This window comes from Saccostrea cucullata, unplaced genomic scaffold, assembly GCF_032062105.1.
Source record: "Saccostrea cucullata isolate Sc308-1 unplaced genomic scaffold, CSIRO_AGI_Scuc_v1 ctg9774, whole genome shotgun sequence".
NCBI classification, from domain to species: Eukaryota; Metazoa; Mollusca; class Bivalvia; order Ostreida; family Ostreidae; genus Saccostrea; species Saccostrea cuccullata.
In genome coordinates, this window is record NW_026924244.1 from 1 (window position 1) to 22,144 (window position 22,144).

General features: G+C 32.5%; 1 protein-coding gene across 1 annotated transcript; it reads left to right on the top strand.

Moving 5' to 3' along the window:
• Positions 1-11,588: 11,588 nt before the first annotated feature.
• LOC134266027 (pulmonary surfactant-associated protein D-like) lies at positions 11,589-21,282 on the top strand (the record flags this gene model as incomplete). Its single annotated transcript, XM_062748254.1, has 2 exons — positions 11,589-11,676; positions 20,759-21,282. Coding segments are annotated over exons 1-2 (612 nt in total), but the record flags the coding sequence as incomplete, so codon positions are not given.
• Positions 21,283-22,144: the final 862 nt, after the last annotated feature.

Below are 22,144 nucleotides of genomic sequence, written 5' to 3' on the forward strand. Positions count from 1 at the left end.
ACAACCGTAACTTTTAAATTATTAAACCAGAATTCGAATTAAACGTAATGATAAATCATATAGCCTAAATTGAACGAGTCTAGAGATGCTAACCTGATTCTGTATCTTTGTAGTCGTGATCGGTGAAGTGTGCATGGCACACAATGTCTTCCTTTCCAGGATTCCATAGATTTTTTGTCTTCTGGTCCATCCTCTTTATTGCAACTCTCCATTTTAATCTTAAATCTGGTTCTGCGGGAAATTTGTGTCCTCCAAAACGCCCGCAAAGTGGAACGCAACAATATTTCACCATTGTTTACGTCAAGCGCTTTACTGATCAAGCGTTTGTATTATCCCCCATAAACCGTGACTAAAATTTAAAACCGGGAACGGTCATGGCGTAAACCATTAGTCTCTGTTCACATCACGTGACTTTAATTTTCTATAAAGGTATCACACCGGTAATTGTTTTCACTATATAATTCTGTATCGAATAAAAAATCGTTGAAAATCAGTTATTTGTTTACATGAAAAAATATTTAGCAGGAGGTGTTAAACATTACGTGTCACATTAGCTGACACCAAAAACCAGGGTACCAACACGGCATTTTCGGACTTTTTCCATCTGCAAACAGGGCTACCCTCAAATCCACGTGTTTTCAGTGTGTTTGTAAACACCTCGAGTGCATCACAGGAAGTAGCCTCTGTGGCAACGCACTTTGAAAATTTTTTTCAAAGTGCGTTAAAATTGGGACAATATCAACGCACCTTGAAAAAATTTTTCAAAGTGCAATTTGGGACCAACTCAACGCACTTTGAAAAAATTTTTCCAAGTGCGTTAAGATTCTACATCAATATATTTTACCATGGAGACACTTAACGCACTTTGAAAAAAAAATCATATTTTAGTCATGGAAAGATTTTATTTGTTATTTTACTTATTTATCTTTCAAAAAACTAAGCCTAACCCTAACCTCAAAAATGAATTGATTTACTCCTGTCGAAAAGAGGAGAAGATGGGTATAAGATCCCTCAGTCCAAATCTTTATCTTTCCAATACATAGGTGTCGGTAACAAACGGGGGAGGGGAGCAATAAACCTAAAAAGGGGACGCTGCATTTTCAATGCTTATACGATGTATATATCTTTCCAAAATAAGTGGGGGGCTTAGCTCCCCACCCCCTCCCCTGGCCCTTCGTCCAGTCTCGATGTCTATGCTATACTCAAAGCATTCATATAATCATGTATTTACCTAACTGGTATGACGTTGAAAACTTTCAATAATAAATGAGTTAATTAAAACAGATGAAGACAAGAAATTTTTAAGTACAGTAAAACGTATGAGAGAGAAAGAATTTTCATAGTTTTGAACAATCAAATTGGCCCCTTTTTATTATGATAAATGCTAAGTTGCTTGAAGCTGTCCTCTGTTAGTGCCCCCTATACACCTTTACATCTACTTATCAAAGACTAGAATTAAAAAAAAGAAGAAACGAATTAATGAACTTAAACAATCGTCACTCTTTTTTTCAAAACCCTTTAATTTTCCCTTTTATTTTATCAAAACCTTAAATATTTAAAACGTCAATATCTCAGGTCCTTCTGTGACTTTATCATGAAAAAATTATTAAACCAGAATCTGGGTTTTTTTTTATCATACCGATTATTTGAAGGAATATTGATCAATCTTTACATTTTTTTTCAAAGTGCGTTAATATGGTCGATATTAACGCACTTTGAAAAAAAATTATTTTTTTCAAAGTGCGTTAGCTTGGTCCCAAATTTTAACGCACTTTGAAATTTTTTTTCAAACTGCGTAATTTTTCAAAGTGCGTTGTAACAAGCCTCCTATGCCCTAAAAAATAGTTCCTGTCAAAAACATCTATTTATTCACAAAGTACATAAAATTTACTAGGCACAGGTACCAAAGTTGTAAAAATGGCTTGGAAGAAAATAGAAAAATGTTTCAAAAGAAAAGAAAATAAATTTTATATATATGGACCTACATTTGATTGGTCAATTACCGGTGTGATACCTTGAATACCGAGACTCCGCAGTGATCAGGGGGTAGTTCGTTGGATGCAGCCAAGGATAGAAGACGAGTGGCGTGAAATAAGAATTCGCGTGTTATATCCCTCGCCTGTTTTACAGTTAGAGAGTGGATTTGGAAGGCTAGCCCAGTTAAGGCCTGCCACAAACTTGGTTGACCTCCAACATAGAGGCTAGCCATAGTTTGTTGTGTCTCGTCTGCATTGGCTGACCAGTCCGTCCAGGCTGCTATACTCATTGTCCGTCCTGAATAAGGCATCTTACAATGAGTGTAGTGGTTGAAGGGCTATCACACATACTGTCCGTCCTGAATAAGGCATCCTACAGTATATGCGGTAGTCTGAGGCGACTGGGCATCTTATTTAAGTGTTAGGTTTGGACTCCCCATTTAATTGTTGCTTGCCTCCGATTGTTATAGTGATTCACTGTTGATTATTGTTAACCTAGATAAGGTTAGGACCTATTTGTATATTTCGGCAGTCCATTTAAATCATATCAATAAAATTTAAATAAGTTGATGTTGAACACCCCAAACCCTGGAACTGACCAGGTACGATCCCAGTGTTTCATTGTAAATACGTTACAAATTTCTATCGGTTATACTATATTGATCTCCTTTAGAAGAAGATCTCTATATATAGATTTACAATAAATTATCAACTTTTTAAACTAAAATGTATGAAATTCTTCTTTGCCAAATGATAGTTGACAGCGTAAGATGAAAAAATTAAGTTATAATTTGTTGGTTACTTTGTTGACCCCCCCCCCCCCTTGCAATATCCTAAATAAAACTTTTTGCCAAAAGCTTCTTCAATTTCAAATATTGGGATAGTTTTTTTTCTCCTTTTAAATAAACTAAATATTAAACCATGCATATATTTGTTAAATGCAAGCTTATTTACCGTAATAAGGTATAAGATGTACCGGATTACGTCGGGTTTCCGGCGGACGGCATGTCGACTTTACACAATGTAAGCATGCTTAGGACCCGGACGGAGGCTGATGTTACATCACACTTCAGATAATATAACATCCGAACCTGAACCTGTCACAAGGTAATCGGCAGCTCTGTTGACAGGAGAACGTCAGCGGTTAGCACGGATAGTGGAATCTATTGAAGTTGAGTAAGAAAAATTCTTTAAATTATGTTTAGCATGATGTACTAGTAGATGAGACTTTGAATCATTTTGTAACTATGGCATATCTTTCAATAGTTAAATACATTCTGAAGAAGACTGGCAGTGCCATTTATCTATGATCAATAAATGCAGGAACATTTTAACTTATGAAAATTTACCCTCTTTTTAGATCCCTTCAAAAGAGTACATGCTCTTTCCACAGATAATTTTTAAATATTTTCTTTATATCAATCATAACATTTTGATCATAATAATTAAGCAAAGAAATGAGATATTTTGGGACTTTTTTGCATTAAACTTAGAAATGTACCAAATTAATGACGTCATATTTCCAGAAAGGCCCTCCTTTATGCCATATTCTTTAATGATTTATCATACTCATCTTCTCAACTATTGTTAAGGCCAATTTCATAACTTTATAAGAACATTAAATTTTTAGGGCATAATAAAGCTCAAACTGTACCCTCTTCTTTTATTATAAAAATATGTTTAAGACCACGGAACATTAACTGGCAAAATTGGAAATATACAGCTTACGTCATGTTTCTATCTGTTACAATCAAAACATTCAGTGATAGACAATGAAATGGGCGGGTACAATTCGACGCGGACGTGGGGAAAACATCGGATTGAAATTGCAGATCGAAATTCATTTTCAATAGACCTCAGCTGCGCTAGAAGGCACATTATTACTGATTGACCCAGAAGACAAATAATTTCAATTTTGGTACAGTTTGAATTTTTTTGGGTCCAGTGTTTTAAATAAATTAATATTTAAGGGACAAATATTTCATTTTAGTTTGGTAAATATATGTATATCTTTGTGTTGGGGGGGGAGGGGGGGCTGAACGATTTTTAAATAAAGTTGTTCAACAGTTTTCAACATGTTCAATGAGAATAAGTATAAAACTCGTGCACTCTTATAATCCTAGAAACAAAGTATATTGTCATGTTAAACCATGACCTGACTCGACAATTTTTTTTACTCCCCCCCCCCCCTTCTAGAGTCAGATATCTCCTGAAAAATAATCTTTGTCTTATTTGATCTTTCTCGTTCTTAAAATTATAAGCTAAAACTCATATTAATGTGACCTTCAAACAATATGTATTTGGGAGTTGAAATATAGTTGATTTTTGGATCATACATTCACTCTTTGCTTTGAAAACAGTTCAGGTGGATTGAAAATGAATTTCGATCTGCAATTTCAATCCGATGTTTTCCCCACGTCCGTTTGGAAGTGTACCCGCCCATTTCATTGTCTATCATTGAATGTTTTCATTGTAACAGATAGAAATGACGTAAGCTGTATATTTCCAATTTTGCCAGTTAATGTTCCGCGGTCTTAATTTGTCAAGTGACCTTTCCGTCAATCTGGAAATTTTTGCTGTAGATAAAATTTTAGCAAATGTGCGAGTTCATTATTCAAATGCGAGTTAAATATTTTTCTTAAAAATAAATTACCAATAAGAAAGTGTAAACAAAGCAGTAGTCATTCGCAAAATTTTGAAACGTAAAAATTATAATCAACAGCATTTTAACCCGAATTCGCAAAATAAAATCGACGTAAAAATTTCCAGATTTACGGGGTAGTGGTAGTGTTTGGGAACAAAAAAGATACCGAAAGAGGTTCGAAAGTTCCTCCCCCCCCCCCCCCCGTCCCGCGAAATAGGATTTTCGTGTTTGGACTTTGGACGATGGACATATTTTTCTTTTTTTTTGTTTGCTTGTCAATTGTCATTTTTTTTCATAGGTTTTAAGTTTCTTTTCTCTTTCACTCCCCCCCCCACCACTTTCAATTTGCTTCCAGTAGTATAAGCCGTCTGGTTGGCGAGGTCAATATCTAGGACATTGGGGATAGGGAGATCAACTGAGTGCACTTTTTATGCAAATGAGGTCAAAAATGGTGGATTCTGATTGGCTAAGCCGCTGGGGGGTTCAAAGGAGTGCAGGTTGGGGGTCTGGGGGACTAGGGAGGTCAACTGAGTACAGCCCTAACCCTAACCCCTAACCCTAACCCTAACCCTGGGGTGGGGCTAGGTGGGTCAACTCAGTACACAGCCCTATATGTCCAATAGGGCGCTTACACTGTACTAGCTTTTTACTACGCTGCTACTATGATTCAACGCTGCTACTACGATTTGGCAGCGATTCAAATCACAGCTACCTATGCATTGTGACGTCATAAACTTGGCAGCGATTCAAATCTTGAGTATGACGTCATGTTAGTCCTTCAGAGCCTCGGTGGCTGCTTATTTTGACACAATAACACAGACTTTCACAGCCCTGGAGACTTCAGGTAAATAACTGTATGGTCCTATGGATTTCAGTACTTACACTGATTTTCAACCATTTTTCTTCCAAGAAAGTTCTGAACAGCTGAATCCTGGATCAGGCTAGATGATATTTCACTGGATTATTTAATGAATATTACTATATACTGAGTATATACATGGTAAGTTTTACATATTTTTGTTTATAAATACATTTTCTATGAAGGTCATCTTTGTATTTATTCATTATTACTGTGTTATATACCTTATGTTTATAACATTCATAAAAACACAGCCATGTGTACCCTAAACTACACTAGGACGAAGAGATCCTCAAAATGCTGATGAATCCTTTTGCATGATTTATGATATATTATCTCACATAAACCTTTTGTTGGATCAGTATTCTAAATATTCTTATGAGGAGCCTCATAGCATATCTTTATAAAATCCAAATTCTGATACATGCTTTTACAACAAATAAAATGACATTTCTCTATGAACCTTTTATCACAGTGACCAAATGAAGGATATGGAGATAATCTCTCAGATCATATTATGCCAATGAATCTTATCTATTAGATCTTTTTTTATGAAACATGCAGAATTTTTTTCTGTTACTTATACTTTTATATTCTGGTGCAACAGTGGCCCAGTGAAAGTGGGAAAAACTCAGTCTGAGAATCTCTATAAATTTATAAACATGTGTGTATCCCCCTTTTTTTAACCTTTATGTATATACGTCAGTTATTTATTAAGAGTAATTAATTATGTAAAGTTCTGTTTCTGTAAATGTGGTACATGTATTTATCCTCAGTTCATGTGATGTATAATCTGCATGTAACCCAGAGTGCATTTAATATTTCTATGAAAGGGCATCCCATGATCGAATTTAAATTAAAAAATGTTTACTAAATTTTGGTTAAATACAATTGGCTATCCTTTACAAGTCTGTCCTGTTTATTATTGATTCACTTCAGTTTAAAATGAGGTTAGTTGTGTATCACTGAATATGTATGATTTTCCAGGATCAGCGGGGATGTTGTTTCACTTGATTATCTACTGGATAGACTTATTGGGTATACAGTTGGATATCTAGTAAGCTTGTCTTGTTTTTTGTTTTCATTTCCTATGAAGGTCATCTTTGCATTTCACCATGATTATATAATTTTAATTACTGTGTAGTACTTAATGTGATCTGATGTCTCTAACATTTATATAAACACAGCCTTATTTAGCCTTAAATACACTCAGGGATCCTCAGAATGTTAATACATGTAAGTCCTTTTGCATGAGTTATGATACAATCTCATAATTCCTTATGTTACCTACCCTTGAAATTCAGAGTTACTAAATGGTGGGGAAAGAGATATTAAGAATGCAATAAGAGAAAAGTATAAATGTACATAAATTAATTTTATTTACTTTTGTTTTCATTCTAAATATGTGTGATATGGCACACTTATAGTTTCATTTTCACTTTCGTCTCTTAGTAATGAGCTTTCAGAAAATGTAGGAATTATACATGTTTTACATGTTTGTATTGTTTTTGTATATTAGTTATGTACGGACAGGTATTTAACAAAATTGAATCTTCTGTTAAGATAAGTCTTTTAATGTCTAAATAATTACCCTGATAATCATTTTCTTGTGTGATATTAATAAAGTAATTATGCTTTTTAATTATCTATAGATAACATGATGTACTTTTCTCATCTGGTGTAAATGTTAAAAACAAAATTTTTAAGTAATTATTTAAAAATATATTTCCATCTTTTTGGCATTATATTTAATCATGCATTGTTTTGTGCAGTATTGTATCATAATAACAAAATGGTTATTTCTACAGTCATCAACATGGAAGATATGTTTTGTTCCTACCCATTTATAATCAATTCTCTATGAAGTTAAGACTGCCTACTCTTCCTTTGGAAATGCACAGTTAATCAACCAACATAGTTAGAAACAAACAAACTTGAGGGTAAAGTTAAAATGAAATATAACTGTGATTTTTATTTTTTACTATGCATGTTTTTACTTTGAAATTGATTAAATTGAGAAGTAAAAGATAGGATTTTATAAGTTAAAAAGGCTGGGTGGTCGTGATCATTTTTAAGCTATATTGATCTCCTTTAGAAGAAGATCTCCATATTTTAAGATATACAAAAAATGATAGCATTTTAAAACTAAAATGTATGATTTTTTTTCTTTGCCAAATGATGATTAAAAGCTTAAGCTATAACATAAAAAAAAGAAAGTTATATATTAGGGTTAATTTGTTAACCTCAGCTTAATTCCTTAATATCATTAACATGTAAACTCCCAAGACCTCCAATCTGTCTGTATATTGTCTTCAGCTCTTTCAACACAAATACCCTGTACCATAGAGACACAAAGGCATAATCAGAATATGTATCATAATCTTGACCAAAGGTTAGTTTATAAGGTTTAAGTCACACCAAATGAAAAATGGGAATTATTGTGGCAGAATACATAATTTTGTAATAAACAAATACTGGAAACTCACTCTCCTAATGAGCCTTAATGTCTTCCAAGAGTTCAGTTTGCACTTGCTTCATTAATGTCTGTATCTTCTCCAATGGTTATGTGGGCTTAAAATCATGTCTTTAACATTCCATTTTCTGACAAATGTTTTCTCCTATCCATTAATGACTTCTCCTCCAGTCAAAATCTTTAAGTATAGTCCAGAAACATTGTAATCCTTACTCTCTTTTGGTTATAATTGGCTATATTCTTCACTGCTTCTTCTGCAGTCAAGTGACTCTTTCAATGTAGTCTCTCACATCATTTACATCACCCTTTTCTTCAATATCATTTCTATGATTTTTTTTCTTTATGTTAATAATCTAGTAATTTATTTGAATGTTTTTTCTCCTTAAATCATTAATATGTATGCTCCAAGATCTTAGATCTATCCATATATTGTTTTCATCATGTCTCTTTGTTTGTCTGAACACAAATACCCTGATTCAATCTTTTGAAGTAAACAACATAGAGACTTCACATCTGAGACAACAGATGATCAGAGTGTGTATCATAATCATGACCAGAGGTCATTTATTGAGGTCTAAATCACAGCAAATGGAAGTGAGAACCTTTTTATCAGAATACATAGTTTTGTGGTAAACAAACACTGAAAATTCACTCTCAAAAATAAGCTTAGTATCATCCAAGAGTTCATTTTTAAACTTCCTTCATTAATCCTCGTCTCTTCACCTCTATTGGGTTAAAATCCTATTCTATAACAATCTTGTTTTTTTTTGACAACTGTTTTCTCTCTTATCATCCATAAGCTTGACTTCTTCTCCAGTCAAAGGTCTTTCAGGGTAATCCAGGTAATTCTTACCCTCTTTTGGTAATAAATGGTTATATTCTTCATTGGCTTCTTCTGCAATCAAGGGTCTTGATCAACATAATGCATTGGTTCACAAAAATATCTTTAAGTTTCTAACAGGTTTCAATTTTGTTTATACGGAATGCTAAGTTTTGTCAATTTCAATTTTTCTGACCAAACTAGTAGAGTATTAAATCTACAAGTTGATCAAGACAATCTTTCTTTCCTTGTGATGATAAATTCTCTCCTACATATAACATGCACATGAAGAAGTTCTTTGGTGGATGATGTCATTTTCACATTCAAAAAAGAAACTAATTCAATTAATCAGAAAGACAATCAATAAAAGTTTAAAGAAAATACAGGAAAATATCAAGACAGGGATTCAAAGAATTGATAAAATTCTACAGTTATCAACTAAAGATGTATATGTTTGGATTTATTTTTAAACTTACAAGGAAATGATAGGCTGCCATTGAATCTTTCAAACTTAAAACCTTTCTGTACTTTTGAATGAAAATCTCAAAATCTATAGGAGTCTTCCCAATATCTATCTATTTATGACTGAAGGTATGTAAATCACCAGAGTTGCTGTACTGCACCACTTGAATAAAAGTCATATGCACAGTCTTGACCTTTTTTCCCCCTTGAACTTAGTTCAAAACATATATTATTCCAACAGGTCTTTATCTATCAAGTGATAAGATTGTTACAGAATTCTAAGGTATTACATGGTTATAGTCTTTAAAACATCCTTGAACCATGGACATTTGAATTACATCTTAATTCTTTCCAAAGAATATGCCATGCTACTTAATATAGCAGAAATAAAGTCTCTAGGTTATCATAAAATGTTTAAGTTATCGCATTATAAAACTCAAATCAGTAATATAAGTAAGTGACTTTTACCCTGGAGGAAAATTATCCAAAAATCTATAGAAAATCTCCTATCCATTCTTCACTTAAGATGTGAAGTTTGTAGGTTACAGATTATTGACAAAGGTAGTTATCTCATTAATCTCATGCTTTGACCTTGAACATTGTCCTATACAACTAAGTGTATTACTCCAACTATTCTATGTGTATTAAGTATTAAGTCTATGGGATGATAAAAATATTCAAGATATTATTACATCACTGATTATGGGACACTTGCATCTTTATGGAGGGTCCTATTGAGACCTATTTTAAATTCAAAACAGGACACACACATACACAAATAAGATATATTTACAGTTCCAGGAAAGTAATAATTACACCAAAGCTAGCTTTTGAATATCTGTGTAATTTTGGGGGTTGTAGAAATTAGATGAAAAATAAAGGATCCAATGTAAAAAAAAAATCATACATATCAACTGTCTTCAATTTTAACTGGACAAATTAAGTTATATTTAGACATTTTGAAGTCTCTGGGAATTAGTTTTTTGAAGATCTCATACTATCAGAAAATCTCAATATTAATTCTTTGATTTAGACCTCAGTTTGATAAATGATTACAATTTATCTATTGTTGTGTATAACAGAATATGAAGGATATGAAGGGGAGAGCTTTTGACCTTTTTTTCTTTCATCATAGTTCAAAATATATATTATTCCAGTCTTTATCTATGTAGTGAATATAAGATTTTTACAGACACCCAAGGTATTACATAGTAATAGTCATATAAACTCTTTTGAACATTGTACATTTGATTAACATTTCAATTCTTTCCTAAGAATTTGCAACTAATCTTTATAAAGTTTATAAGTTATCACACAATGTTGAAGTTATTGCATTACAACTTATATCAGTAATTTCAGTGACTAACTTTTACCCAGGAGAAAAATGATCCAAAAAATCTATAGAAATCTCTTATGCATTCTTCGTTTGTGTACTTATGATGTGAAGTTTGTAAGTTACAAATTATTATCAAAGAAGTCATCTCAATAATTTCATGCTTTGACCTTGACAAAGTGTCCTAAACAACAAAGTGTATTCTTTCAACCATTCTATATGTAATAAGTATGAAGAATATGAGATGATAAAGATATTCAAGATATTATTAAATCACAGATTATGAACACTTGCATTTTAAGGGGGGGGGTCCTATTAAGACCTATTTTAAATTCAAAATAGGTCATGATACATACACAAACAAAATGTATATACAATTCCAGGAAAGTAATAAACAAACCAAAGCTAGCTTCTAAATATCTGTGTAATTTCTAGGGGGCTGTAGAGATAAAATGAAAAATAAAGGATTCAATGTATAAAAGCCATACATAAAAACTGTATTCAATTTGAACTGGACAAAATAAAAGTTATATTTAGATTTTGAAATCTGTGAGAATTAGTTTTTTGAAGATCTCATACTATCAGAAAATCTCAATATCAATTCTTTGATTTGATTAGACCTCAGTTTGTTTAATGACTACAATTTATCTATTGTTTTGTATGACAGAATATGAAGAATATGAAGGGGAGAGGCACAATCCTGGGTCCTTTCTTTCTCATCCTGTGAACCACAATCCATGATCATAATGATTGATTTAGATTGGAATCATATTTATTCATGTGCTTCTTGAGTCCTCCATCCCTCTCTGTTTTTATTTCCTTGTATCAGTGTTCTAGATGATATACTGTATTCTGTTAGTCTCTGCATAATTTACTGAGTTCCCCATTGAGAATCCTTGAAAGGAAAAAACATTCTTTGTTGAAAAATTGTTATGCAACATAAGCTTAATAGAATTCTAAATATAGACAAAAAAAGGGTATAAATATAAGGTGTAACATCAGATTTTGACTTTTCAAAACTATGGGTACTTCCAGTAAAGAAAAGAGTAAAGGAATGAGTAAAATTCCGTTTGGAAAGAGCGTTCTTACAGAGAAAGATGTAGACAGAGGTATACCAATTAAAATAAAAAAAGATGGCACTATTGAGATCATTTCTCATGAAGAATATATTCAATAATGTCCCAAAAAGGATGAGCCTTATGATGTCAGAGATTACATGACAGACCCTTGATTACAGAAGAAGCCAATGAAGAATATAACCATTTATTACCAAAGAGGGTAATAATTACCTGGATTACCCTGAAAGACCTTTGACTGGAGAAGAAGTCAAGCTTATGGATGATAAGAGAGAAAACAGTTGTCGAAAAAAAAGATTGTTATAGACATAGGATTTTAACCCCATAGAGGTGAAGAGACAAGGATTAATGAAGGGAGTTTAAAAATGAACTCTTGGATGATACTAAGCTTATTTTTGAGAGTGAATTTTCAGTGTTTGTTTACCACAAAACTATGTATTCTGATAAAAAAATTCTCACTTCCATTTGCTGTGATTTAGACCTCAATAAATGACCTCTGGTCATGATTATGATACACACTCTGATCATCTGTTGTCTCAGATGTGAAGTATCTATGTTGTTTACTTCAAAAGATTGAATCAGGGCATTTGTGTTCAGACAAACAAAGAGATATGATGAAAACAATATATGGATAGATCTAAGATCTTGGAGCATACATATTAATGATTTAAGGAGAAAAAAATATTCAAATAAATTACTGGATTATTAACATAAAGAAAAAAAAATCGTAGAAATGATATTGAAAAAAAGGGTGATGTAAATGATGTGAGAGACTACATTGAAAGAGTCACTTGACTGCAGAAGAAGCAGTGAAGAATATAGCCAATTATAACCAAAAGAGAGTAAGGATTACAATGTATCTGGACTATACTTAAAAATTTTGACTGGAGGAGAAGTCATTAATGGATAGGAGAAAACATTTGTCAGAAAATGGAATGTTAAAGACATGATTTTAAGCCCACATAACCACTGGAGAAGATACAGACATTAATGAAGCAAGTGCAAACTGAACTCTTGGAAGACATTAAGGCTCATTAGGAGAGTGAGTTTCCAGTATTTGTTTATTACAAAATTATGTATTCTGCCACAATAATTCCCATTTTTCATTTGGTGTGACTTAAACCTTATAAACTAACCTTTGGTGAAGATTATGATACATATTCTGATTATCCTTTTATGTCTCTATGGTACAGGGTATTTGTGTTGAAAGAGCTGAAGACAATATACAGACAGATTGGAGATCTTGGGAGCTTACATGTTAATGATATTAAGGAATTAAGCTGAGGTTAACAAATTAACCCTAAGATATAACTTATTTTTGTTTAATGTTATAGCTTAAGCTTTTAATTATCATTTGTGACACGATAGAAGTTTACTGTTCTGTATTAGCAATACAGAACGGGACTTTTAGCTACTTTCCGTTCTGCATTAGCCTTGTTTACAGTATTGCATTTGCCAACTATTCTGTATCTAAAATTTTTGATTCAATTTAGCTACGTACACATAATAAATACTGATGTTTTCCTATTATTAATTTTTAAGAAATACCCGGTATTTTTCTGGCAGAATGTCAAAATTTCTAAATTACTTTTTAAAAACTTATCCACACAGAATCTACATGTAATCGAAAGTAAAAAGAAAAATCGCAATAACGGAAAACATCCTCTGTACCTAATTTTGAACAATCCACACGAAACGGAAAATTCGCTACCACGGAAAAAATCCTTCTCGCTGACGACAGCCACACGTCTCTTACACTTCGTTTTTAATGTCGCAATTCAATTTGAAAATAAAAATCCGTGACATCAAAGTCCATCGAAGAATTTTCTGTAAATCCTGTTTATGTTCTAGTTAAACTTATCCCTGAAATAAATTATGATAAATCTCCATCTACAATCATAACAGTAGATCCCAACAATTACGGTTAAATCCTCCAATTTATCACTGACTATCAACGTCTTTAAATTGTCAAAACAAATCTGACCGAATTTTACGTTTTCCGTGGAAATATATAAATCGGATGCGTACTATTTTACAGAACTCTGGCGGAAGTTTGGACGCTGCAAAGTTATAAAGTGGGCGGAGCTATTTTTGATTGATCGTGTCACAAATCATTTAGAGAACTCGACAATCGTAGATCAAATTTTTTGATTGATCGTGTCACAAATCATTTAGAATCGACATAGATACAAATTTGGGGGCGGAGACTCGTGCTTTCGCACTCGTCTGCCCCCAAATTTGTAATACAGAACCTGTCGAGTCTAAATAATACTTGGCAAAGAAAAAAAATCATACATTTTAGTTTTAAAATGCTATCATTTTTTGTATATCTTAAAATATGGAGATCTTCTTCTAAAGGAGATCAATATAGCTTAAAAATGATCATGACCACCCAGTCTTTTTAACTTATAAAATCCTATCTTTTACTTCCCAATTCAATCAATTTCAAAGTAAAAACATGCATAGTAAAAAATAAAAATCACAGTTATATTTCATTTTAACTTTACCCTCAAGTTTGTTTGTTTCTAACTATGTTGGTTGATTAACTGTGCATTTCCAAAGGAAGAGCAGGCAGTCTTAACTTCATAGAGAATTGATTATAAATGGGTAGGAACAAAACATATCTTCCATGTTGATGACTGTAGAAATAACAATTTTGTTATTATGACACAATACTGCACAAAACAATGCATGATTAAATATAATGCCAAAAAGATGGAAATATATTTTTAAATAATTACTTAAAATTTTTGTTTTTAACATTTACACCAGATGAGAAAAGTACATCATGTTATCTATAGATAATTAAAAAGCATAATTACTTTATTAATATCACACAAGAAAATGATTATCAGGGTAATTATTTAGACATTAAAAGACTTATTCTTAACAGAAGATTCAATTTTGTTAAATACCTGTCCGTACATAACTAATATACAAAAACAATACAAGCATGTAAAACATGTATAATTCCTTCATTTTCTGAAAGCTCATTACTAGGAAACAAAAGTGAAAATGAAACTATAAGTGTGCCATATCACACATATTTAGAATGAAAACAAAAGTAAATAAAATTAATTTATGTACATTTATACTTTTCTCTTATTGCATTCTTAATATCTCTTTCCCCACCATTTAGTAACTCTGAATTTCAAGGGTAGGTAACATAAGGAATTATGAGATTGTATCATAACTCATGCAAAAGGACTTACATGTATTAACATTCTGAGGATCCCTTAGTGTATTTAAGGCTAAATAAGGCTGTGTTTATATGAATGTTAGAGACATCAGATCACATTAAGTACTACACAGTAATTAAAATTATATAATCATGGTGAAATGCAAAGATGACCTTCATAGGAAATGAAAACAAAAAACAAGACAAGCTTACTAGATATCCAACTGTATACCCAATAAGTCTATCCAGTAGATAATCAAGTGAAACAACATCCCCGCTGATCCTGGAAAATCATACATATTCAGTGATACACAGCTAACCTCATTTTAAACTGAAGTGAATCAATAATTTTTAGACAAACAGGACAGATTTCTAAAGGATAGCCAATTGTATTTAACCAAAATTTAGTAAACATTTTTTTTTATTTAAAATCATAGAAATATAAAACTCTGCGTTACATTTATACATCACATGAACTGAGGATAAATACCACATTTACAGAAACAGGAGTTGTATCAACAACTAATTGATACATTAGTTAATAAAGTCATTAAAGTGTGTTGTACAAAACCTTTATTAGAGTCACGTAATGAATCATTAAATATTTAAGAATTCATTAAAGATTTATTAACATTAGGGGAATATCCCACAATGCAATGCATTAATAATCCGTGGGCGTTTCCTTTGTTTACAAAATACTTAAATAAGCTATAATTAATAAAATAGTTTCTTTTATCAACCGAATAGAAATCATTTTAATTAACGTGAAAATAAAAAAAATTGTCATTTTTTTAACATTATTTAAATTAGAACTACTGACAGAATTCAATTTAAATGTAATAGAAATCAGGGGAAAATAATTCTAGCCAATTGTTAACCGAACTTATGTAGAGAAATATCGATGTCATAAATACATGTCTTACATAAAGGGATTATACAACCAAAACATCACATGATTATTTGGTATTACAAAATACCACATTTACAGAAACAGAACTTTACATGATTAATTACTCGCTAAGCTGTTCATATTCTTATATTACATTTCACTTTGATTTTTTCTCTTCATTTACTCCTATGTTGTTCTATTCTTATAAATTCATTATTAAAATTAATAAATAACTGATATATATACATGAAGAAAGTATCAATATCATTAATTAAAGTTAAAGAATGTTCAATACAAACAATTAAGTAAAGGAGGATTATCACGGCGCAAAATGGAATCACGTTTACCTTTTTGCGAAAAAGATTTCATGTATGTATTGTACATGTAATTATGTTCTGCCTTTTTTTTGGACACACATGTTTAATAGCTTGATGAGACATCATTTACTACAATGTAATCTGTCAATTATGATTTCTAAGAAAAATTACTCTATTACATGTTTATAAAATGTTGGGTTGGTAGGCATGATTTAAATAAAATAACACTGATAAACTTAAAGCATATACTCGTATTTTAAAGATATTATATGTAAAGAAGGTACAGGCTCTTTATTCTACTCAAAAATATACAGTGAATAATTTATAACATCTTGACTTTTATATACTGTTAAAATGAAGCCACTGTTACATGTATTTGTGATAGAAGTATCAGGCAGAGGGGGGGGGGGGGCTTGCTATTACAGTATATATAAAAGATCTCTGATATATTATACCCGTAAACCTTAAAATAGGAGCTGTATTTATTTTTTTACTGTTTCAAAGAGCTAACATAGAAATGAAAACAAAACAAAAACAAAATAAAACAACGTATTTTGCAACAGTTGGGATTTCTATTGTGATTTGATAAAGAAATCTTTATACCTATAATTTTGTTGACAAGGTAGGTGATGTATTTGTGATTATTGCCACTGACAAACCGTCCATCATAATTTTTTTTAAAACGGTATCATTTCACTCGTGTTCACAAAAGGCACTGATTCTTCTCCTTCTGCCAACCAAAACATAAAGTAGGCCGCCATACTTAATGACTTTTTAATGAAGAATCATAAAAGATAAGTTAAAACATTGATACAGAATTTATTGACACATTAAAAATTGGCATAATCCAGAACTTTAATGAAATTACTCTTAATAAAAACATATATACCTAACACGTTTATAAATTTATAGAGATTCTGGTCACTGTGATAAAAGGTTCATAAGAAAAGGATCTAATAGATAAGATTCATTGGCATAATATGATCTGAGAGATTATCTCCATATCCTTCATTTGGTCACTGTGATAAAAGGTTCATAGAGAAATGTCACTTTATTTGTTGTAAAAGCATGTATCAGAATTTGGATTTTATAAAGATATGCTATGAGGCTCCTCATAAGAATATTTAGAATACTGATCCAACAAAAGGTTTATGTGAGATAATATATCATAACTCATGCAAAAAGATTCAACAGCATTTAGAGGATCTCTTAATCCTAGTGTATTTTAGGGTACACATGGCTGTGTTTTTATGAATGTTATAAACATAAGGTATATAACACAGTAATAATAAATAAATACAAAGATGACCTTCATAGAAAATGTATTTATAAACAAAAATATGTAAAACTTACCATGTATATACTCAGTATATAGTAATATTCATTAAATAATCCAGTGAAATATCATTTAGCCTGATCCAGGATTCAGCTGTTCAGAACTTTCTTGGAAGAAAAATGGTTGAAAATCAGTGTAAGTACTGAAATCCATAGGACCATACATTTATTTACATGAAGTCTCCAGGGCTGTGAAAGTCTGTGTTATTGTGTCAAAATAAGCAGCCACCGAGGCTCTGAAGGACTAACATGACGTCATACTCAAGATTTGAATCGCAGCCAAGTTTATGACGTCACAATGCATAGGTAGCTGTGATTTGAATCGCTGCCAAATCGTAGTAGCAGCGTTGAATCGTAGTAGCAGCGTAGTAAAAAGCTAGTACAGTGTAAGCGCCCTATTGGACATATAGGGCTGTGTACTGAGTTGACCCACCTAGCCCCACACAGGGTTAGGGTTAGGGTTAGGGGTTAGGGGTTAGGGATAGGGTTAGGGGTTAGGGTTAGGGTTAGGGCTGTACTCAGTTGACCTCCCTAGTCCCCCAGACCCCCAACCTGCACTCCTTTGAACCCCCAGCGGCTTAGCCAATCAGAATCCACCATTTTTGACCTCATTTGCATAAAAAGTGCACTCAGTTGACCTCCCTATCTCCAATGTCCTAGATATTGACCTCGCCAACTAGACGGCTTATACTACTGCTTCCGACGCCAATGTTTGGTATTTTGCTAATGCCGCTGACTGAATTCTGGGTCTTATTTTACAGTTAAGATGAAGTTCCTCCTGCTCTACCTTGTGGCTTCCATGGTATTCTATTCAGATGGACAACAATGGGTAGGGTTCTTTCAATACCTGGATGGAGAAGTTCAAGGAGTAGAACAAGCCCTGGTCGAATCCGAAACTAATATAACTCAGTGCAATGCTTGCTACAATATCAAAGGTAGTATTGTACAATCATGGTGTCTCAAATACTAGATTTTAAAAATATAATTTTCAATCAAGAAAATGCCATATATTCTATTACGATTTAATGCGAACACCATAGATGTCAAATTCATGCGAGCATCATGACTCTCTAATTGTAAATAAAAATGTCCCTTTACTGGTTATGTCAATATTATTTTAAGCAATATACAAGTAACATTCTCCTTTGATATCCAAAGCCCTTAATAAATAGCGGTTATACTGAACACGCACCATTTAAAATTCTAAGTGTTGGTGCTGGATTTTGTTATGTTAATACTTCAGAAATGAAAGAAAATATATATATATATATATATATATATATATATATATATATATATATATATATATATATATATATATATATATATATATATATATATATTGTTAAATCCTAAGTAAGGCCATTCCAAGTTTTTTCTATGTTTAGCGTCCGCGTGCGCCCTGGTTTTTGACACCCAATATAAGAAAAAACACACATCAGTCCTGAAATTGATTAATTTAGTCGAAATTTTTTAATTTTTTCAATTTCTCCAATGAAGTTATTTTGTAAAGTAAGTTATATTGGGTGTATTTTAAGCATTTAATCCCTTGTTTTTGCTTAAGAATAGATATTTCTTCTATTAAAGCAGTTTAGTTAGATCAAATCATTTGAAGGGCGTCATTTTTATGACTTTTAAGCCTGTGTTTTATGTTTTGGCTTGTGTGTTTGTGGCGAATAGGTATAGGTAGGTTTTTGAAAGATGGGTGGACGCTAAACAGAGAAAAAACTTGGAATGGCCTAAATGGAAAATTAAATTAAACAATTTTATACTTGAAATTTAACTTTTTAAGGTCTTCTGTCTTCACAGAAGACCTTATAGTTATTCTATTGTTTCTTGTTATTATTTTTTTTCCCGCACACTAAATTTTGTGCAATTTCTCGAAGACTACTGGGCGGATTTTCATGAAATTTACAGGAACAATGTGTTATTATCTGAAGTTATTTTATCCGAAATTTTTTTGGAAATTTCTATCTGGTGCCAAGTTATGGACCATTTTCTTAATTTAAAATGACATTTTGTCCGCGGTTAATCTCAAGAACGGTAAAAGATATCAATGTGAATCTTTCAGGGATTATAGATCGTGATAAGTACTATCCAGGACGCGACCTTTCGTTCGTCGTCAGTACTTCCTGTCGTTACCGGATGCGAATGAAAAAAATCGTATTTTCTAACTTTTTTGTTTTTCAATATTTTTCATTTATTTTTGGAATGTTAATAGAGACCCTTCTTTTGATGCTTACTATATAATTTGTTTAAATATTGATGCATATGAAGTCTATATATTTACATTTAAAAATCTGAAGCGGCTGTATCTGTCAAGTCCGATATTTCGCGAGTAGGGGGTTAAAGAGGCAGCTGAGCGTTTGCTTGAACAAAAGTAATATAAGGATAAATGAAATGTAAATGAATACGCTGATTTTCACGTTGTAGTTACGTTGCCATTCTGTGTTAAACTAAAGTGTTTATCCAAGGTCTTCACAAACGTGTTTCATAACTGGTTTTGGTGTGTCATCAAAGTAGAAAAAGAAAAGACTACATGTACAAATGAAATGCGATATCTACAACTTTTTGTTGTGCACCACGGAAAAGAGATCTTAAAGCATAGTTATAAGTAAAAGTTTTACAAGAAACAATTTATTTAGAGGGTATAAAATGTAACCACTGTTTTTTCAATGCACACTTGTGTCATATTAAACTAACAGAAAAGACACAGAGACGAATACTTTTTAAAGGAGCGTTTAACGGAGTTTACATACACTTTTTTTCTGACAGATCTGATGCAAGTCATTAAACATAAATTGACTGTCATAGGGAAAGGCATGTTTTCGGCGAAACTTTCCAACCCTTTCATAAAAGTGTAACCTAATTGGGAAAGTCCACTTTGGGGATACACAGGAAATTTACAAAAGTTAAAAATTCATAGTCGTTTCACTGCTTTAGTGTTACTTAGATAGATACGATATCTAATGTGTAGAATGTGTTAAATATACTTTCTAAACCTCGAAATTTAGGCGATAAGAACGTTCTTTTTTTATTTCATTGAAGCTATCAAACCTTTTAATAGAACATTCTAAAGAGAAGGCACTGAGATTTACTTGTGGCGTTTGGCGCGAAATTATGAATTGTGACTCTCCTTTCATAATTCTAAGACATATGAACTGTTGCAGAATTGCATGTACATACAAGTAAATTTAGAGTAGGGGATAAAATAGCGAAATAGATAACGTGTTGAATTTTTACGCTGGTGACCCGTTTCAATTACCAGTGTGTCCAAAGATCTTTTAATCAATTTTCAGCTCAATTTTACGGGGTTTTTTCCGGAATAGGACGGAAGACCTCTCGTTGCTCGCAACGAGATCGTTTCTAGTTAATAATACAATTCTTCATATTTAGGTATAAAGGGCTTAAAAGGAGATAATGGAATCAGTGGAGTAGCAGGCCCGAATGGAACCACGGGGCTCAAAGGCGCTGTAGGACCGAAAGGATCGAAGGGTAATACAGGAGCCACAGGTCCCTCGGGCCCACCTGGTGCGCCAGGACCCAAGGGACCTAAGGGTGTCGAAGGACCCAAGGGTAATCCTGGGAATGCCGGAGATACAGGCGATGCTAATGCAGTGAAGGGACAAAAGGGTGATCCAGGCCCCACTGGAATCGCTGGAATCAGTATCCCCGGATCCACGGGGGATAAGGGAGAAAAGGGGGGTGTGGGGGTAAAGGGCACTAAAGGGAACGTAACAATAGGTGCTGCTGGGTCCAGCGGAGATCAAGGCCCTAAAGGAGATCCAGGAGAAAAGGGGGAACAAGGAGTCCAGGGAAATAACGCCACCAATTCTAACCCCCAACAGCAGCAGCAGCAAAACGGGGCCGGGTCTTTCCTGATCAGCATGTCCACCGCCATAGGAGTGTATTTCCTGGCAGTCTGTTTCATCTCTTCAATGAATTGGAATATTGAATTATTTTAAAGAAACAATACCACACTGAGGATTTTTTTGGATGGGTTTTTCGTATTAAACGTTGATTTTATACTCGTATATCCTGACATTTAAAAACTTAAGATCTATCAATGAACAAAGATTGAATTGGTTTTCCCGTTTTACTATTATATGGTTTCTAAGTGTTCACTTTGATAAATGTATTTATTAAAAAACTACATGATTAATTGTATGATATTTAATTATCACCGATAAAATCAAATGTCCCGTTTTGGGAGTTTCAAAACAATAAATCTGTACAATAACAATAAAAAATAGAAACAAGGTTCAAAATTCACATGGCAAACTTTAATTGGAAATTGTGTATATTAACTAAGTTGTTAATTGTAAACGGACGTATTGGTGCTAACTCATTAGGAGAGGTGACGTGTAAAGGTTTGAGCACTGTAGACTGCATGATTATTCACTTCATAAGTATGTCATGAATATGCAAGTACTTGAACAAAACAAATTATTTTCTGATGTTCATAAACCTTTTGCTTTGCATTAAAAACTACAAAAAAATGATTTCAGTATGAATTGTTGGAGTGCAACGGAATGTGTAGAAAAAAATCAAACCATGGGATTCTTCTAGAGAACATGTACAAGTGTACGTATATGTACAGTCTATTGATACTGATCAACTAAATCAAGTTTTAGCATTGTTAGATTTAAGCAAATTATATATCATTCCTAAATGTGCATAAAGTTAATAAAAAAATTGTTTTAAAAAAATCTTTTGAGCAAAAAAGTTTAAAACCACGTGTTTTATTTATTTTCTCATGGGTTTGTCTAAATGCCGTTATCT